Consider the following 19,140-nt stretch of genomic DNA (forward strand, 5'->3'; position numbering starts at 1 on the left):
TTAATGCCATCAGTTAGGAAATGAGAAGGAAAACCAGAACACAGCTGCTGGCCACTTGTTCCTTCAGCCCCGGGAGTCCCGACCTCAGGCTCAGAGACGGAGCGGGGTGCAGTGGGGCTGTGGTGGGGGCTCCAGGCGGGAGGAGTCCTGCAACACGGTTCTGGGGTGTGTGGCACAGACACACGCCTCTGGGCCCTGGTCCTCTCCTGCAAACCTCACCACGATCATGAGGCTCCAGATGAAGAATAAGATTGAGGAAATATGTTTGTTAAAATGTTTTTTAAAACCTCACATTGCCGTTTTTGAGGACCTTAATTCTTCCCCCCCCCCCCTTTTTAAGAGATTTTATTTATTGGAGAGAGAGGGAGAGAGTGAGCGAGCATGAGCAGGGGGAGGGGCAGAGGGAGAAGCAGGCTCCCCACTGAGCAGGGAGCCCGATGCGGGGCTCGATCCCCAGGACCCTGAGATCATGACCTGAGCCGAAACCAAGAGTTGGATGCTCACCTGACTGAGCCACCCAGGTGCGCCCTATTCTTTCTTTTATGTACACTGATATTTTTTTATAATTTAAGAAAATGGGGAAAAAATAGTACCTTGTGGGGGAGGAACGATCATACAAAGTAATAGAAAATTCACTGGGGAATTCTAAAGCAACACGCATACGCGGTTGTACAGAAAAGGCCGGTCAGTGGGCAGGCGTCACACCACTGTCCCCGGCAGGTGAGTCCTGCCGGTCCTCTCTGAAGTCCTTACTGTCCCAGGCTGTTCTCCATCCCTTACCCCATGGAACTGTCCTCCAGGCTTCTAGAAGCACTGAGATCAGCTTCATCGGTCTACTATCCCCATCACCTGCTCTACTTGTCAGACGCTGGGGACGCTCAGAGACGGGACGCTGGCTTTCCTTGTGGCCGGGCGACGCCAGCTTAGCGCCGACCAAACCGTACAACGTTTTTATTAACTAAGATGCCACACGTGCCCAGATCGGGTGCCAAGCCCTGAGGTTCTCTGGGGCCCTGTCACCCTGCCACCATGTCCGTGAGGCTGAAGCTGACTGCAGACATGCGTGGGAGCGGCGTGAAGACCACGGTCGTGTCAGGGGAAGGCATGTCCCCATGCCGGTCGAGGGCGGCCTTTTTTCCAAATCAGAAGGCGCTGACTCCTGTCTCTCCTGGACGAGGACTCTCAGGACCCCTGTCACCCCGAGCAACGAGCTCTCCCCCCTAACTGGCCACCGGGGCCATTGTCTTCTGGCACAGCCTGGCCAGGAGCCCTGCCATCTGCAGGAGGGAGTTCACGCCTTCTGCTATCTTCATATGCGTGTATCCGATTTCCTGAAAAGCAAAGCACATGTCAAGCTGGTTAATAAGTGAGGGAGGGGGGCGCCGGGGTGGCTCAGTCGGTTAAGGTCTGTCTTCGGCTCAGGTCACGATCCCAGGGTCCTGGGATCGAGCCCCGCATCGGGCTCCCTGCTCAGGGGAAGCCTGCTTCTCCCTCTCCCACTCCCCCTGCTTGTCTTCCCTCTCTCACTGTGTGTCTCTCTGTCAAATAAATAAATAAAATCTTTAAAAAAAGAATAAGTGAGGGAGGACTTTATGTTTTTTAACTTAAACTAGCAGTTTACTTAAAATGGACGCAATGAACTCAAACTTCAGCTGGAAAAGGAACTCTAAGTTGTCATGAGTTGTGGTTAGAGTTCAGTTTATTTGGCTATTTCCCTGTAAGGTACTGTTAAGAAAATAACAAAAAAAAAAAAAGAACAAAAAGCCAGGCTTGGAGAAAATATTAAAATACTTATAAAACACATGTCTGATAAAGGACCTGAAGCCAGGGTATATAAGTAAGTCTCAAAACTCAGTAAGAAGAAAATGACCCAATTAAGAAATCGGTAGATTTGAACAGATGCTTCGTTAAAGATAACGGATGGCAAATCGGCACATGCGAAAGTACCCGACGCCGTCAGCTGTTGGGAAATGCACGTTAAAGCCAGGAGAAGATGCTATGACACACCTATTAGAATGGCTTTAACAGAATCAACTGAGGGGACGCCCGGGGTGGCTCTGTATGTTGAGCGTCCACCTCTTGGTTTCCGCTCAGGTCGTGGTCCCAGGGTTGTGAGATCGAGCCCCGCATCAGGCTCTGCGCTGGGCATGGAGCCTGCTTGAGATGCCCTCTCCCTCTGCCCTGCCCCTTCCCCCGACTCTCTCTCTAATAAAATCTAAAAAAAAAAAAAGAATCAACCGAACATTGCAAGTGCTGGCTAGGCTTGGGGGGCATCTGGAATGCTCACACACTGCTGGGAGAAATGCACAATCTACAGCCGCTTCAGAAATCGGTTTGGCAGTTTCTTATAAAGTTAAACATACCCTGACCATTAGAACAAGCCATCCTACCTCCTGGGAAGTTGCCCGAGAAAAATAAAAACTTACGTTCACGTTCACACCGATTCGCATGCGCAAATGTTTATAGTGGCCTCACTAATCGTCACCAAAACCGAGGACCCCCCCCCCCCCGGCGTCCTTCAGGTGGTGAACACACAAACCGTGGTTCGCTGCTCGGCAAAGAAGAGGAACGACCCACCAACAGATGCGACGGCACGAACAAAGCCCAAGTGCGTTAAGCTAGGCGGACTCAAAAGGCTACCTTCTCCTTGATTCCGCTGTCATGCCCACAGGACAACCTTCCGGAAAATTGTGTCCCCCCAAAGAGAAAACAAAGCGGTGGTTTCTGGCTGCTGGGGGAGGAGCTGACCGACTACCAAGGGGCACATGCATTTAGGGGGCGGGGGAATTACGGAGCTGTTCCGACCTTGACAGGACTGAACACCAGTCAGCAGAAGGCATTTTACTCTCTGTAGATTATACCTCAATTAACCTGAACTTAAGGGTAAACAAACAAATCTTGAGTGAAGAGAGCCGCCCTGAGGAACTCCAGGCCGCTGACTGGCAGAGCTGAGACCAACTCCCAGCCCCAGGACGATCCGGCGGTGGGACACTCACTGAGCACCTTCCGGGGGCCGGGCCCGGGAGCCACACGAAGAGACCGCGGCGTGGCCCACGCTCCCCAGGAGAGACATTGTTATACCCTCACTGACCTTGATAAACTCCAGTTTCAAGTACTCTGCCATTTGGAAGGTTTTACACACTCGAAAAATGTTGCCAATGATGTCTTCCGGCGAATAGCCAAGATGCCACAGATGAGCGAGAATCTAGACAGAGGAAGATACACTGGGTGACAAGGGTCCGGGGGGGTGGGGGGGTGGAGCAGGGACGAGGCTGAAGCCACACCAGTCTTGGGTCTGTCACACAGCAGGGAGCAGACAGATCACCCTTGGCGACCCAGCCATCCAGCCTGCCTGGGGGTCACTGGAGTTTCCCACCAGGGAGAGATTACATCACAAATGTTTTATTTTTTTATTTATTCTTTTTTTTTTTTTAATTTTTTTTACTACAGCAGGCCCCATGCCCAATGTGGTGCTTGAACTCAGGATCCTGAGATTAAGAGTCACATGCGCTACGGGCTGATGAGCCAGCGAAGCGCCCCAACATCGCAAATGTTTTAAAATGTACTGCGTGGTAAGGGGCACCCGGGGGGGCGCAGTCAGTTAAGCGCCAGACTCTGGGTTTCGGCTCAGATCATGATCGCAGGGTTCTGAGATCAAGCCCCGTGTCAGGCTCTGAGCTCAGCGCAGAGTCTGCTTGTCCCTCTCCCTCTGCTCTTCCCCCTGCCCGCTCGCGCCCTCTTTCTCTCTCTCTCTCTCATAAATAAAAACAAAATCTTTAAAATGTTTTGCATGGTCTCCTATGACACCCATGTAGTGTCTTTATCCAAGGCTCCTAAAAAAACTATTAATCATCCCAGTGAGCACCCAAGGGGAAGAGGCCCCCCTGCAGGCCTAGCCTCCACCAGATCTCCACCGAGCAGAGTCCTCCCAGCCTCCTGCCGGGTCTCAAGCACAGGCCCCAGTTCCAATCCCACCCAGCCCACTCAGACAGCGGGGTCTGGGGCCAGTTGTTTTGCCTTTGCTATAGCATCTCGGGGCGGATGCAGGGGGCACGGAAGCTCTGTGTCCCTAAATCTGAAGGCTACCTTTGGGCCCTGTGTCTGGGTCTCTGCCTTGGTCTCCCCGCCTTGCCCTTTGGTTTCGAGTTACATCTGGCCCTGCCCTAAACCCAGCCCACTTCTGGCCTAGTTTGGTGGGAGCAGGGGGAGGGAAACTGGCTGGGACCAGGCCAGTGGCCTTAAATCATACCATTGCCACCCTTGTGGACCTGAGGGTCACCTGAACTGTGATGATGCCCCCTGGAATGCGCACATGGGACCAGGCTCCATAACGAGGCTGGAAGCCCTGGGTCCTGCTTCTCCCAGATGACCAGGGACCACTGGGTCCCTGAACGCCATTCCCATGTTCCTCAGGGGGACGGAGGGCAAAGTGTCCCTTGGCAGACACAGATGGCGTCACGGAAACGTAAGGAGTTGGCCTGGTCTTTCCTCAGCTCTTGGGTGGACAAAGTTCCCCTGTGGAGGATATAATTATACGACAAGGACATGACTCTGAATTGCAGGTTGAGTGCTTGTCAGCAGTGTGATTCAGACCAAGGAATCCAGTCTCCCGGAATCCGTTCCTTCCTCTGGTGTGCACCTAGCTCCTGGCCTCATTCCAAGCAAGAATCGAGGGGAGCCGTGCCTGTGAGCGAAGTCCCCAGCACACAGACAGGCCCCCTCTGCACTGCCGAAGAAGCACAGTCTCCCCCCGAGTCAGGGAGGAGGAGGGACGCAAACCTTGTAGGCGTCATCGATGTTCGCGTTCACGCAGTGCTGGATCATCTCCTTCACCAGCAAGGGGTGGGGCTCGTCGCAGACCTGAGCAAACCGGAAAGAGAGGCCTGTCAGCAGCTGAGGGGGCCCACCTGGGGAGGAGCCCCGACACACCAGCGGAACCAACCGCTCAGCGGGCTTTTCCCATCGAACTCCCCGGCAAACAGAACCAGGTTTGGGAACGCCCCCCTCACTACCAAACGCGTCACCAGAGTGTGGCGTCAACCTTCCTCACTGGGGAGGAAGTTCGGACACCGCGGTTACAGATTGCCCAAGCACGAGCGGAGTGAACAAGGGCCCACGGGAATCTCTTGTCTTCTGAAAAGCTGTTAGCCCCACACTCGGAGGACCGCTTGCCCAGAACCACTCACAATCCACTTACGAACTCGACCAGCCTCCCACCTGGAATAGAAACTGGCTTTCCAGGGACAGACTCCCCCCGACCCCAGCATGTCAGCGTGAAGAGGAACAGGTGTCCCCGAGCCTGGGGCTGCCCCCCCGGCCCCTCCCTCCACTGGCCTGGAGTCCGCACTCCACCCTCCACCCCGGGACCCACATTTAAAACTTCGACTTCTTCTTTTTTTTAAGTAGTGTCCATGCCCGACGCTGGGCTCGAACTCACAACCCTATCAAGACCTGAGATCAAGAGTCGGCACTCTACTGAGCCACCCAGGTGCCCCCAACCACGTTTACAACTTCTGAAGGAGCCTTCTGCTCTTTCCCACAGCCCCAAGTGCCCTAGAACTTCTCTTCCCAGTTCAGTTAACTTCCCCCAGAAATCCTGCTTTCCAGAGCCCTGGAAGGTCTGCTCCAGGATGGCTCAGAGCCTGAACTATCCAGAGGAAACTAAGCAAGTTCCTGGAGTATCCCTGAAAACACAGTCACCACCAGGGCCGAAACAGGCTTTCCACACAGCTTTCTTTACCCAAACAAACCTGCTAAGAAACAGCTATGGTCTGAACGCATGGACAGCCCTATCCAGTTTTTACCCCCAAATAAGGGGGAAACTAACTGGCCTCCAAAAGAGCCAAGTTGTTAGGATGGGGCAGCCCCTTTTCAAAAGCGTTCCCAGGAGAAAAAGCCTTGGCCAATGTGGGAGAGTGGGGAAACTTCGTCCTTCAGCTTGGTGGGTGTGGGAGGCAGGGAGCAGGGGCTCAGCGTCCCCTCCTGCCTCCCAGCAGTGGGACCATCCCGGGGAGGGGGCAGCGGGGAGCCTGCGTCCTCTGCCACCAGATCGGAGAGCCCTGGGGTGCGGCGCGGCGTGAGGCCCTTTGGGGCGCGCGAGCACTTCCACTTCCCCACGCGCGGGGGCGCTCCCGAGACCCTCCCAATTCTGCGCGGGGCGCAGGGGCCCCGGCGGCTCCTGTACCTTGAACACGTTCTCGCTGTTAATAAAGCCGAACCCCGAGAAAGTCGACTGCACGTTGTTCAGCGCCTGTGGAGAATCAAGTGCGCGTTGGGGGCGATTTTCAGTCCTGAGCACCCCACCCCACCCCCCCGAGTCCAAGCGGAGCCCCCTCCTCCCGGGTCTGTCCTCGGCCAGCCCAAGGCCCCAGTGAGCGGGGTCCACGGTCTCTGCGCAGCCTCCCCCCCCAGAACGAGGCGCACGCGGCCCAGGAGGTGGGCGCCGAGGGGCCCCGACGGCACGCACCTGCCGCATGTCCCCCTGCGCCGTGAAGATGACAGCTTCCAGGCCGTCGTCGGTGTAGGGCACCTTCTCTTGCTCCAGCACCGTCAGCAGCCGGGCGAGGACCTGGGCGTCGCTCAGCTTCGTGTAGCGGAGGACTGCGCAGCGGGACTGAATGGGCTCTGACGGGGACAGAAGGGTGAGGCGCGGCGCAGAGGCCGGCGCATCCCCGACAGCCCCTCGTGCTAGGACGCCGCTGCGCGGGACACGCACCGGCCATGATGGCACCGACAGCTCCCTCCCCAGCAGGTGCCCTCCGCTAGCTCAAAGCCTCAACCAGTAAGCCTGCCCAGCACTGCCCCGATGGCCTTAGCTAGCCTCGGCTTCCAGAAGGGGAAAAGACCCTCCAGGATCGAGACACCCACGTGCCACAGCCCGCAGGTGAGTCGGTGCTGGGCTCCCGGTCACCGTGTGTGCTGGGTGTCCCCACCCGGCCGGTCCAGGGTGAGCAGGGACATGTGCGGGGTTTCTCTGAGGCTCCACAGGACATTCTGACCACAGCCTGGGCGGAGAGCCACTAGAGAGACGGATGCAGAATTCTGGAAGCTGCCCCTGACCCTCCTTTTAGACTGTGACAACAGCTTCTTCTTGATCTCCAAGCCCCCATCTGCTCTGTGTTCCATCCTCTGTGCTCACACGCACTTTCAAGGAATGCACTCCTCTAAGTTTATGTGCATTAAAGAAACCGGGGAGTCCTAAGAGTTAGTCCATTTCAACTTATCTGAAATCAGGAATCTCCACCAAGACCCTTAATTACGTATTTGGCTTATCAGCACAAGATAAGATAAAAGCAATTAATGTTCCAGCTACACTAGATGTTTCCTTTAGCAGATTTTCTTCTTGTGGAGAACACTGGAAGCTAAGTTCGCAGAGTTGTTTATTATTATTATTATTATTATTATTATTATTATTTAAAGATTTATCTATTTGACAGAGAGAGAGCTAGCGAGAGCAGAAACACAAGCAGTGGGAGTGGGAGAGGGAGAAGCAGGCTTCCCGCTGAGCAGGCAGCCCGATGCGGGGCTCGATCCCAGGACCCTGGGGTCATGACCTGAGCCAAAGGCAGACGCTTAACGACTGAGCCACCCAGGCGCCCCAGAATTTAGTATTATTATTTTTTTAAGTAGTCTCTACACCCAATGTGGGGTTCAAACTCACAACGCTGAGATCAAGAATCGCATGCTCTTCTGACTGAGCCAGCCAGGCGCTCCAGAGTTCACAGAATTTATTTTACTTTTATTTTTTAAAGATTTTTATTTATTTATTTGACAGAGAGAGATACAGCGAGAGAGGGAACACAAGCAGGGGGAGTGGGAGAGGGAGAAGCAGGCTTCCCACCGAGCAGGGAGCCCAATGCGGGGCTCGATCCCAGGACCCTGGGATCATGACCTGAGCCGAGGGCAGACGCTTAACGACTGAGCCACCCAGGCGCCCCAGAAATAAATTTCTTTAGTGATTCCATTTACATATCTGTTGTTGCTCTTTAGAAATATAAAAAAAGTCAGGGTACTATATGGATCAGAAAAATTGACAAGGGAGGGCCTGCCCTTTCTCTGCCCACAGCTGCTCTGTCAAATCAGTAAAGGACCTCGTGGATGCACAGCCCTACGCGAAATGCATCTGGGGAGGGGGTCTCTAAGTAGGATGCCACTCCTGCCCTCAAAGAAGTGTTACCACACTGGTGCCATCTTGAAGGTCAAGAATGTTCTCATTCAACACCATATGTTCCCCACCAGGACCGTACAGAACAAGAGTAAATGTTTGCTGAGTGATAGCTGAACAGGTTAATGAAGAAATGAGCATCTGGTGCAGGTGGAAGGACACGAAGGGTTCCTGGTGCCACGGCCAGCCCGCCGAGGCTGGGAACTGGGACCACGCGGCGCAGTGTGGCTGGCCACACGCCGGTCTGCAGCTGCGACTGTGGCTTGGGTGCGGAAGGGCGAGTCCCAGGGCTGAGCTCACACAGCCTGGGGGTTAGCAGTGTGGGTGTGATGCAAGAGAGGGGTGAGGAACAGTGAGAAGGAAACAAAGTGGGAGGGCGCTTGGGTGGCTCAGTCGATTGGGCGTCTGCCTTCGGCTCAGGTCATGATCCTGGGGTCCCGGGATCGAGTCCCGCATCGGGCTCCCTGCGCCACGGGGAGCCTGCTTCTCCCTCTGCCTCTGCCTTTCTCTCTCTCTGCCTCTCATGAATAAATAAAAAAAAATAAAAATCTTTAAAAAGAAAAAAAAAAAGAAATCATTCTCCAATCTCATTAAAAAAAAAAAAGAAACAAAGCGGGACTGGGTCTGCCGTGGGTATCGAAAAGGGAAGAAAGTGCAAACCAGCAGGAAGCTGAGACAGGAGGGGGGCAAAGGAGTGAGGAAGCAGACAAGACTTCAGGGGACGGAGGGACAGGTGCCGGGTCCAAGTGGACTGACGGGTGAGCCTGCAACAGGGGAGGCAGTCCCTGGTGACGACAAAGCCCCGTGTACAGACGGAGTGTGTGCCAAATGCCCAGCACGCACACAAAGTGCAAGGCCGTGACCATGACACTGTACAAAGGACATCGAAATGTCACATGTGCCCGCGACGGAGCAAGAGTCCGACAGAATCGGGGTTCCAGTCCCAGCTCTTCCATGTGCTGTGTGACCCTGGGCAAACTACTCAACCTCTCTGGGCTCCAGTTTTCTCCTCTCTAATGTGGAGCTAAGAATACCTTCACGTAGAATTATATAAGATTGAAAGAAAAAGTAGATTCTGTAGTGCTCAGCCCGTGGTAGGCAATCAAAAAGCCCCTACTCTTCTGTGGCTAAAGAGCCAATGTGAGCACCACGGGTGGACCCCAAGCCACCTAGAGCTGACTCTCACCTATGATTTTATCTGAAGCATTACAAGCAAGAGCAAAGCGAGTCGTTTTGGAGTAGATTTCCATGGTTCTCCTCAAGGCCTGCTGGGCTCCATCAGTCATGCTGAGAAAAGAAAAACACACGGGGGCAGTTTGCAACTGGAACCCAGGGCCCCCTGGACACAAATCCCTCCCCCAGAGAGCCTGGGCACCCTCGAGTCCAGGTCATGGTCCTGGGGCCCCGGGACCGAGCCCTGCATCTGTGGGGTTCTCTGCTCAGCGGGGAGTCTGCTTCTCCCTCGCCCTCCACCCCTCCCCCCACTCGTGCTCCTTCCCTCCCTCCCTCTCTCTCTAATAAATAAAATATTTTTTTAAAGAAATGGCTAAAATGGTAAATTTTTTTTTTTTTTTAAAGATTTTATTTATTTATTTGACAGAGAGAGACACAGCGAGAGAGGGAACACAAGCAGGGGGAGTGGGAGAGAGAGAAGCAGGCTTCCCACAGAGCAGGGAGCCCGACGTGGGGCTCGATCCCAGGACCCTGGGATCACGACCTGAGCCGAAGGCAGACGCCTAACGACTGAGCCACCCAGGCGTCCCTAAAATGGTAAATTTTATGTCGTGTGTATTTCACCACAATAAAGAGATATCATTTAAGTCATCCACGGGAAGCTGGAACGAACCCATTAACCGACACTGTCTTCTACAAATGTTTGTAAGTTACTTAATAAAGATAAGGTGTAAGACTCAGGTGCCTGTTAAATTGCTTTTGGAAGATGTGATAAGCTGGTCTGGCACAAAAGTGCAGAGGGGAGAGAGCTTCTGCTTTAACAAAGCCTGACAAGAGACTGAGAAATCGAGGTCAGTGTGTGCTTGGCAAAGTGCTCTACCTGTCTGCTTCATCCAGGATGATGATCTTGTGCCGCCCTTTGGGAAGCGTGACCTTCTGCTGGGCAAACATTTTGATTTTGTTCCTCACCACATCGATGCCCCTGAAACGACAAGGTGTCACTGTACTGTCACCTTCCCAGACACATCCACGTACCTTCGGGGGGCTTCTAACCCCTGGAACACCACCACACACACAATTTTAGTTTTTAGGTTTTCGGGGCAATTCTAACTATGTATAAGGATTGACGTTGCATTACTTTTATTCCTTCGTAGAGGTCCTCCCCCCCCCAAAAAAAGATAAAATGTACTTATTCCTCCTGACAGCATGAGAGTCATTTTATCTAGCAATTACCCTGCGAGTTCACTGGACCCTTGGATAATCTGAAATACATCACGAGGTCTGAGTGACCTTATTCTTCCTGTGTCTTGAAACGAAATGGCAACGTCATCATCCTAGTGACCATTTCCTTGTTCCTTCTCAATTATTCCCAACTATGCTAAAAAAAAAACACAAAACGTTAAAGTCCTAAGAAAATGCAAGACTCGTCTCACTTGCCTCTGATGGTGTGAAGGGAGGGAAAACTGTCCCTACTGCCCCGTCCGACAATGTTTTGTGTCGCTAGGAGCCCTGCATTCTCTCTCTAGAAGATATAAGTTCAAATACACCACCTTTGTTGTTTTTTAAAGCATTCATCGATCGCAGCTGAAAATTCAAAACTTTTTCATTTTCCACTCACAAAAGATGAAAACAAATGACAGAGAACATTCCATACTATTAGACAAATCAGAAAATGACGCTAACGAGGACAGTGAGACCGACCACAGTCAGACTGTCTCAGACTACGGGGTCCTCCAATGCCAAAATCGTGGGTGAATTTTCTCAAACTTTAGCATCAAGGAGTGAACAATATATACCTAAGGACAAAAAATAAATACATTTCCATGCGGTTGGTCACTCAACAGGAAGGACTTCATTTCCCAGTATCTTCTGACCAGAACGTGGACCGCCCTGTTTTGCTAAAAGTTCATGTGACAGTATTCTCTCGTCTGTTAAGATGCTTGCTGGCCCATCAACATTTACAGGGGAGTTGGAAGTGATCAAAAGCTGAAGGCAGGGGCGCCTGGGTGGCTCAGTCGTTAAGTGTCTGCCTTCAGCCCAGGTCATGAGTTCAGGGTCCTGGGATCGAGCCCCGCATCGGGATCCCTGCTCCACAGGAAGCCTACTTCTCCCTCTCCCACTCCCCCTGCTTGTGTTCCCTCTCTCGCTGTGTCTCTCTCTGTCAAATAAATAAATAAAATCTTAAAAAAAAAAAAAAGTAGTGAATTTGGAGGCGCCTGGGTGGCTCAGTCAGTTAAGACTCTGACTCTTGATTTTGGCTCAGGTCATGATCTCAGTGTGGTGAGATCGAGCCCCGCATCAGGCTCCACACTGGGCATGGAGCCTGCTTAAGATTCTCTCCCTCCTCCCTCTGCCCCTCCTCTCGCCTCGAGCGGGTTCTCTCTCCCTCTTTAAAAAAAAAAAAAAAAAAAAGCACCTGGGTGCTTTGGGGGCCCCTGGGTGGCTCAGCTGGTTGAGCATCTGACTCTTGATTTTGGCTCAGGTCATGATCTTGGGGTCATGAGATCGAGCCACTCAGCGGGCTCCATGCTCAGTGTGGAGTCGGTTTATCCCTCTCGCTCTGCTGCCCCCCACCCGCCATCTCGTGTGTACGCTCACGCACACTCTCTATCTCAAATAAATAAATAGTTTGATGAGTCAAGGGTGAGTATAACAAGAAGTAACAATAAGCTAGAACCTATTTGTATTTGACGTCTGGAATCAGCGTTTACAAAATGGGTCGCTCCCAGGCTCGTCCATGACAGCGGATGGGCAGGGAGTTGCCTACGAAGGGCGTTGTCTGTTTCAGGTCTGTGTGGCTCTTCGAAACCAGGAAAACAGTAAGGCGCCGAGACCCACATCCTTAAGGGATCACCGAAGGCAGACTCTGCAGACATTTTATTCAACGGTTCCTCATTTCCTAGTCCTCTGCTGGTTTTATCTGAAGAGGGAACAGCACCTCCTGCCCATCAGGATGCCCACCACTGCCAGCAAACACAGAAAACGAGTGCTGGTGCGGATGTGGGGAAATCACACACTGTTGGTGAGCCCATCAAGTGGCACAGCCGCCGGGGAAGACAGCGCTTCCTCAGAAAATTAAACAGAATTACCAAAAATAATCCAGCCATCCCATTCCTGAGTATGTGTCCGAGATACGTGAAGCAGGGTCTCAAAGAGCTATTTGTACAGCCCTGTTCATATGAGCATGATTCACGATTCACAGCAGCCAAAAGATGAAAGCAACGCAAGGGTCCAAAACAGATGAACAGATAAGCAAACTGTGGTGGTCTCTCCACACAGGGGGACACAATTCAGCCTTAGGAAGGAAGGGCATTCTGACACCTGCTCCAACATGAGGAACTTTGAGAGCATTATGCTGCGTGAAGTAGGCCAGTTACAAGAAGACAAATACTGGACGATTCCACTTAGGTGAGGTCCCTAGAGGAGTCAGATTCATAGAAATAGAAAGTAGGATGGTGGTTGCCGGGGCTGGGGAGAGGGGGAAACAGAAAGTTATCTTTTTGTGGATATGCAGTTTCAGTTCCGCAAATGAAATGGGAATGCGTGTGACACCGCTGAACAGTGCACTTAAAAATGCTGAAGATGGTACATCTTATGGTATGTGTATTTTACCACAATTAAAAATAATTTTTAAAATTTTCATTAAAGGGGTGCCTGGGTGGCGCAGTCGGTTGAGCGTCCAATTCTTGGTTTCGGCTTAGGTTGTGGTGTCACGGTGGTGGGATCAAGCCCCGCATCAGGCTCCACGCTCGGCGGGGAGTCTGCTTAAGATTCTCTCTCCATCTGCCCCTCTCCTGCGCACGTGTGCATATGCACTCTATCTCTGTCTTTAAAATAAATAAATCTTTAAAAAAACAAAAAAACACCTTCATTTAAAAAAAAAAAGGAAACCAGCAAGTCAGTGCTTACGCTGCCACTCGGACAGGGAAGTGACGCCCATTCTCGTTCAAGGGGAAGGATCAAAGGAAAACACAAAGCTGGCGAGACAAACCCCAAGTACAACACAGAATTGCAAAAAGGCGGTTTCTATGACAACTCAAACTTCAAACACTCGCCACCCTTCACACAGTCCAAATTCCCAGGTGTACCTGTCATTGGAGGCATTGAGCTCCAAAACAGCATCCTTGAATGCTGGGCCCAGCAGGGCGCGTGCCAAACACAGGATGCTTGTAGTCTTGCCGGTTCCAGGGGGACCCTAGGGAGGAGACGGCAAGGGCTTGAGGCCGACAGAATGAGCTTGCCCTTAGCTCCTGAGTTCCTCCTCCCCACTGTTTGCGCTCACCTCCCCTTCGAACCTCCTCTGCAACCCACAGCACACATCGAATCAACACAGCCACCCACCCAGAGGCCTCCCGACCAACTGGGGCAGAATGCTTCCCTCTGCCAAGGGGAGCAGCAAGGGCTCTGGTGACCATGGGCCTCTCTGACGAGGAAGCTCTGAGCACTTAAGCTCTTGGGAGGGAGGGAAAGTGAGGCTCCAAGACCTCCAACGGGGCCAGGACCAGGGACTTACAGCAATGATAATATTGGGCACGTTCCCTTCTCTTGCAAAGACCTGGAGGAAGAAAGGGGCATCAGAACTGGTTAATCTGCAGACCTGAGGCGCCAAGCCTCCTCCCCAGCCACACAGGCCCATGTGGTGAGGTGGCCACAGATTTCTCCATGTGGATGCCCCACGGAACTCTCCCCTTCGCATATTCCGAACCGAATTCCTCATTCCCCCTCATACCCACCCAAGGGTCCACCCATGCTTCCCCTCACTTGGGCCCTTGATGCCATCAACCCTACCCTGGCCATTAACTGGTCTCCTGGCCTCTAATCCTGCCCCACACCCATGTATTTTCCCTACTGTAACCACAACCAACTTTCTAGAACGCCCCAGCTATTAAAACATTTGCACCTGATGAAGCCCTTGGAAGACTCCTTCCTGCCCTGTGAGCCCCAACTCAAACAGGGCTCAGGAGGCCCTGCCCACCTCACCAGCTCATTTCTCACACCCCAATACACACACTCTACAGCCTTGTTACGCTGTGGGCTCCATGGACCCGCAGCATCGGCATCCCCCGGGAGCGAGGCAGAGGTGCAGACTCTGGCCCCACTCCCTGGATCAGGATCTGCATTTTTAACAAGATCCCCAGGCAATTCATACACATATTAATGTCTGGAAAGCCCTACTCTGTATTCCAATCAGATGGCATAACCCTTGCGCGCCCCCCGCCCCCGCCAACAAGCTAAGCCCTCTCACCTCTGGGCCTTTGCACATGCTATTCCTGCTGCCTTCCCTCCCTCCGCTCCTGGTCCCCCAAGTCTGGCTAACTCCCACTTACTTAGCTTTGCTGTCCCTTCTTCCATCTGAGAACTAAGATACTGTGAGCACGTTAACACGACCCCCCCATGTGCTTCCACAGCACCCCGTTCTGCCTCTGTCACAGTGCTCATCACACGACCTGTTGACTTTGGCCCCTGTAAGACTAAAGCCCACACAGGCAGGGGTCGTGTCTATTTTGTTCACCGTTACATCAACAGCTCCTAACACCGCACCATATCTGGCCCGCAAATATTTGTAAAATGAACTGATTTGTAAAATAAACAAATACCTTGGTAGCTGTTAGAGTCTAAGTCCCCATTACTGCAGAGACTGCCTCCATCATGTCTCAAATAGCTGGGCTTCTAGATTCTGCCTAAAGACCTCTAGGGCTAGGATTCCAAAGCTTGCCATATGGTGCACACTTCTACTCACTCCTGGTCCTGTTGTCCTGAAGACGGCTGTGCCCTGTCACTCAGTCCCTCTAGGCGGGGGTTGGCAAACCATGGTGGAGGGGTGTTGGCGGGAAGAGGGGGGGTAATCCAGCCTGAGTCCTGTTGTTGTTTTTTTTTTTTTAAGATTTATTTATTTTAGAGAGAGAGAATACAAGCGGGAGGGGCAGAGGGAGAGGGAGAAAATCCCAAGCAGACTTCCCATGACCCTGAGATCATGATCTGAGCCGAAACCGAGAGTCAGATGTTCAACGGACTGTGCCACCCAGGCGCCTTGGGGCCTGTTTTTATAAGCCCCCTAGCTAAGAATGATTTTTATGATTCTAAAGGATTGTTTAAAAAATTAAGAATATTGGACAAAGACATTATACAGTTTACAAAGCCTAAGGTATCTACTAGTCGGCCTTTACAGAAAAGGTTTGCCATCCCAGCTCTAGAATCATAGGTCAGAGAACCCCTCTCCAATAAGCCAGCGCCTCAAACATGTGAAGTTAACCACTACAGTTTCTAGTCTTCTCCAAACTGACTGGCTCTCAATCCCTCAATTCTTCGGAATTCATGGCTCACTCCACCCCTCACTATCTTGGCCGGCTTCCTCCAAATGCCTCCCTCGAGCTTGTCAAAACCACATAATGTGACATAGGATCATCTCTTAAAAAAAAAAAAAATCAGGGGCGCCTGGGTGGCTCAGTCGGTTAAGCGTCTGCCTTCGGCTCAGGCCATGATCCCAGGATCCTGAGATTGAGTCCCGCGTCAGGCTCCCTGCTCAGCGGAGAGCCTGCTTCTCCCCCTCCCTCTGCCTGCTGCTCCCCCTGCTTGTACTCGCTCTCTGTCACAAATAAATAAAATATTAAAAAAAAAAAAATCACTCACCTCCAGCCTGCTCACCGTGTCTTCATTCCCGACAATTTCATTCAACTTTACTGGCCTATATTTTTCAACCCTGTTTTTAAGAAAACGCATAAAGATGGTGACGTAACTATTTTCACGCTCCCAAGAGCAAGCCCTAAAGGGCAATCCCGAGAGCTCTGTCAGAAAATTATATACAGGCAATTTAAATATAGTAAATGTTGCAGGTTTTAAATTCGAAGAGGTAACCCAAGGGCCATTTGAAAAGTTAAGCGCTTAAGAACTGTACACCGAGGGCTTTAAACCGGCCACAGCCGAGATGCACCTGTTGTTGCTGGAGAGGGGCCAGAGCGGGCCATCTGGAGCGCTGTGACGCTGGGCGGCCGCACGGTCTGCCCGTCACAACAGAAGCTCAGCACATGAGGCACTGACGTCTGATCTGACAGACACGAGTGCAACCGAGCCCCCTTCTTGTCCCTTACCTGCCAGTTTCTATGACTGGTGCCAGGTGCACCGCAGGGCTGGCTAGACAGAAACCACAGGCCTGCCCTGTGATCCTATGAGGCTATGGGAAGTGTGGACAGGCTAGTGGCTTACTCAGATGAATACTTCTCTCTCTCAGAGGGAGAGAACCTTCAAGCAGACTCCCCGCTGAGCGCACAGCCCAACTCGGGGCCCGATGCCATGACCCTGACATCACGACCTGAGCCAAAACCATGAGTCAGACGCTCAATCGACTGGGCCACCCAGGCGCCCCAATACTTCTCTCTTTTTAAATGAATAAAAGCAAGCGATGCTGTGAGCAAATGACTGTCTTTAGCTGAAAACAGAAGTGGCAGCAGATTTGCAATCAGCACTTCCTCTGCCCTTTATTATACTCTCTGAGTTACCCTCAGCTTGCACGCTCTACAGGGCCTGGTTCTGCTCCAGAAGCAGCTACATGCAAAGAAGCTTGTTTGCCACATCCTACAGTAAATAGAGTTCTCCTCCAAGACCAGCAGATGGAGCATGCTTGTTGCTACTCATTTCCTGTTCATACTTAGTCCTTTCCAGGTGCCGAGCACTGTATAAGGAGTTTGAGATCTTAGGGGGAGGAAAGTGGAAGGTACAGAAAGGTGCAAGACATGGTTCTTGTTCTAAAGGCCTTCCTTATCAGCAAGCACAGAGAGCTTAGCAAATCCTCCTACAGTGCTAAACTGGTTATATAAACCAAGGGCTGTGGAATCAGCACCTAGGAATGTCAGGCGCTGAAATTTGAGCTAGACTTTGAACATGGCAAACATGCTCCTCCTCCAGGGCCTCCATAGGGGCTCCCCCTGCCTGAAAGCTTTCTCCACATTGCCACTTGGCTCACTCCCTGAGTTGCCGTCTTTGTTGAAATATCATCTCATCAAAGGCCTTCCCTGACCACCAGAGTCATTTACCCGATGCCACCTGTCATCATCAAATATACTACTTATCTCCTGGTTTGTTCTTTAGTCTTTCCCTATCAAATGGAAGTTCATGACACCAGAGTGTGTTTTGTATAATAAAATATCCTAAGCATTTAAAGTAGTGTCATACATAAAAAATGTAACGCAAGCCACATATGTAATTTTACACTTGCTGGTGGCCACATTAAAATGTAAAAAGAGGGGCGCCTGGGTGGGTCAGTCCGTTAGGCGTCTGCCTTCGGCTCAGGTCATAATCTCAGGATCCTGGGATTGAGCACCCCCCACCCTGTTCGTGCGCACATGCTTTCTCTCTCTCAAATAAATGAGTAAAAATGTTTAAAAAAAAGTAAAAAGAAAATAGGTGAAAGTTAATTTTCCTAAGAATTTATTGAACCTAATATTATCATTTTCAACATGTCATCAATATAACAATTACGAATGAGATTTTTTTTATATACTAAGTCCTGGAAATCCGGTGTATTTTGTGCACTTACAGCCCATCTCAATTGGGACCAGCCTCATTTCCAGGGCTGTCAATGGACTCAAGGGGCTAGTAGCTGGGGGACTGACCAGTGCTGCTGTGGATGTTCCAGTAAGCTGTACTGCGCTCCATTTAGGTATCTGCTCAGGAGAGGGGTGGGCTGGAGGGATGGGCATGCACGGAGGACGGAGAGTAAACCATAACCGCGCGCAGAGGGAGTGGGACCAGAGCGGATCGCCCACACCACACCTGTGCCCGCGGCAGGTGACTTTCCACGTCACCAGCTCCTCTCAGCTACCCAGGATGCGCCTTCTGCGCACAACCCCGAGTTCCGAACCTGCGTCCGACGCTTCCCGCCATCAGAGTAGCCCCAGGCACAGCGCCAGGCGCCGAGTGGGTGGTCACAGCGGGCAGCTATGATCAGAATTAGCACTGTTCTGACCATGATCCCGCTTCCAGAGTTCAGACCCGCCACTCTTGAGCCCGGGGGGGGGGTCAACGACGCGCGTCCCTCGCCCTCTCCAAATACTAATCCACTCGATGCCACCCCGAGGCTTCCTGCTCCGCTAAGGACCCCCTAGAACGAGCTCCCGCCCCTAGGGTCCCCCGGGACACGGCCCGCCAACTCGCCCACCCACACGTCCAGAGCACCCATCATTCATGGCCTGGGCCCTCACCACGGCAGCTCGTAGTGGCCGGCGCTGCCCGAGACCTTGCTGGAGGCGGGGGCAGGGTCCTGGGCCCCGCGCTCGCCGACGCCACCGCCACTCTCCCGCACCTCCATTCTCCCGCCGCCTCTTCCCGCGCCGGAGGCCCCGCCCCGTGACGCCATCACGCAGAGCCCGCCCCTAGCACCCGGGGGACGCCGGCCGTAAGCGGAAGCGGTGGGCCAGCCCCCTTTCGCGCCTGCGCAGAAGGCACCGACCTGGCCAGAGGTTGGGGGAACGCCGGTTGTCGTGGAAGGCCTGGCGTCCAGCCGGGCCAGCGAGAGGAAAGCGAGGCCCGACCGCATCGACTTCCGAGAAGGCAGGTCGCTCCAGGAAGGGACGTTGGACGGTTTTCGTCTTTGTGTGATTTGTGTGGGAAGCCCTCTCGGCGCGGCGGGTCTGGAGGGGCGGCGGCGCCCGGGCGGCTCTGGGGGCGGTTTGGAGCTTCCCGCCGCCGCCCAGGTGCGGGACCGACGGCGGACTGGGACAGGGACTGGCGCCTGGGCGGTGACATCTAGGACCTGACCGTGCCCAGTTGTCCGGATCGCTCAGGTGTCCGGGTGGCAACGCCGGCTC

General features: G+C 52.7%; 1 protein-coding gene and 1 long non-coding RNA gene across 2 annotated transcripts; both read right to left on the bottom strand.

Annotated features, from left to right (window-relative positions):
- Nucleotides 1-897: 897 nt before the first annotated feature.
- RFC2 (replication factor C subunit 2) lies at nucleotides 898-18,692 on the bottom strand. The gene is made up of 11 exons (XM_036112597.2): nucleotides 18,535-18,692; nucleotides 15,968-16,037; nucleotides 13,851-13,892; nucleotides 13,426-13,532; nucleotides 10,218-10,319; nucleotides 9,351-9,451; nucleotides 6,467-6,624; nucleotides 6,185-6,250; nucleotides 4,780-4,860; nucleotides 3,092-3,205; nucleotides 898-1,331 (listed from the first exon to the last, which is right to left on the bottom strand). Exons 1-11 carry the CDS (start codon nucleotides 18,687-18,689, stop codon nucleotides 1,221-1,223), a joined length of 1,107 nt encoding a protein of 368 aa, XP_035968490.1. The 5' UTR covers nucleotides 18,690-18,692; the 3' UTR covers nucleotides 898-1,220.
- Nucleotides 10,494-13,418, bottom strand: LOC144382224 (uncharacterized). The gene is made up of 2 exons (XR_013448731.1): nucleotides 12,015-13,418; nucleotides 10,494-10,859 (listed from the first exon to the last, which is right to left on the bottom strand). It is a non-coding gene; the product is annotated as an uncharacterized LOC144382224 (long non-coding RNA).
- Nucleotides 18,693-19,140: the final 448 nt, after the last annotated feature.

This window comes from Halichoerus grypus, chromosome 6, assembly GCF_964656455.1.
Source record: "Halichoerus grypus chromosome 6, mHalGry1.hap1.1, whole genome shotgun sequence".
Lineage (NCBI taxonomy): Eukaryota > Metazoa > Chordata > Mammalia > Carnivora > Phocidae > Halichoerus > Halichoerus grypus.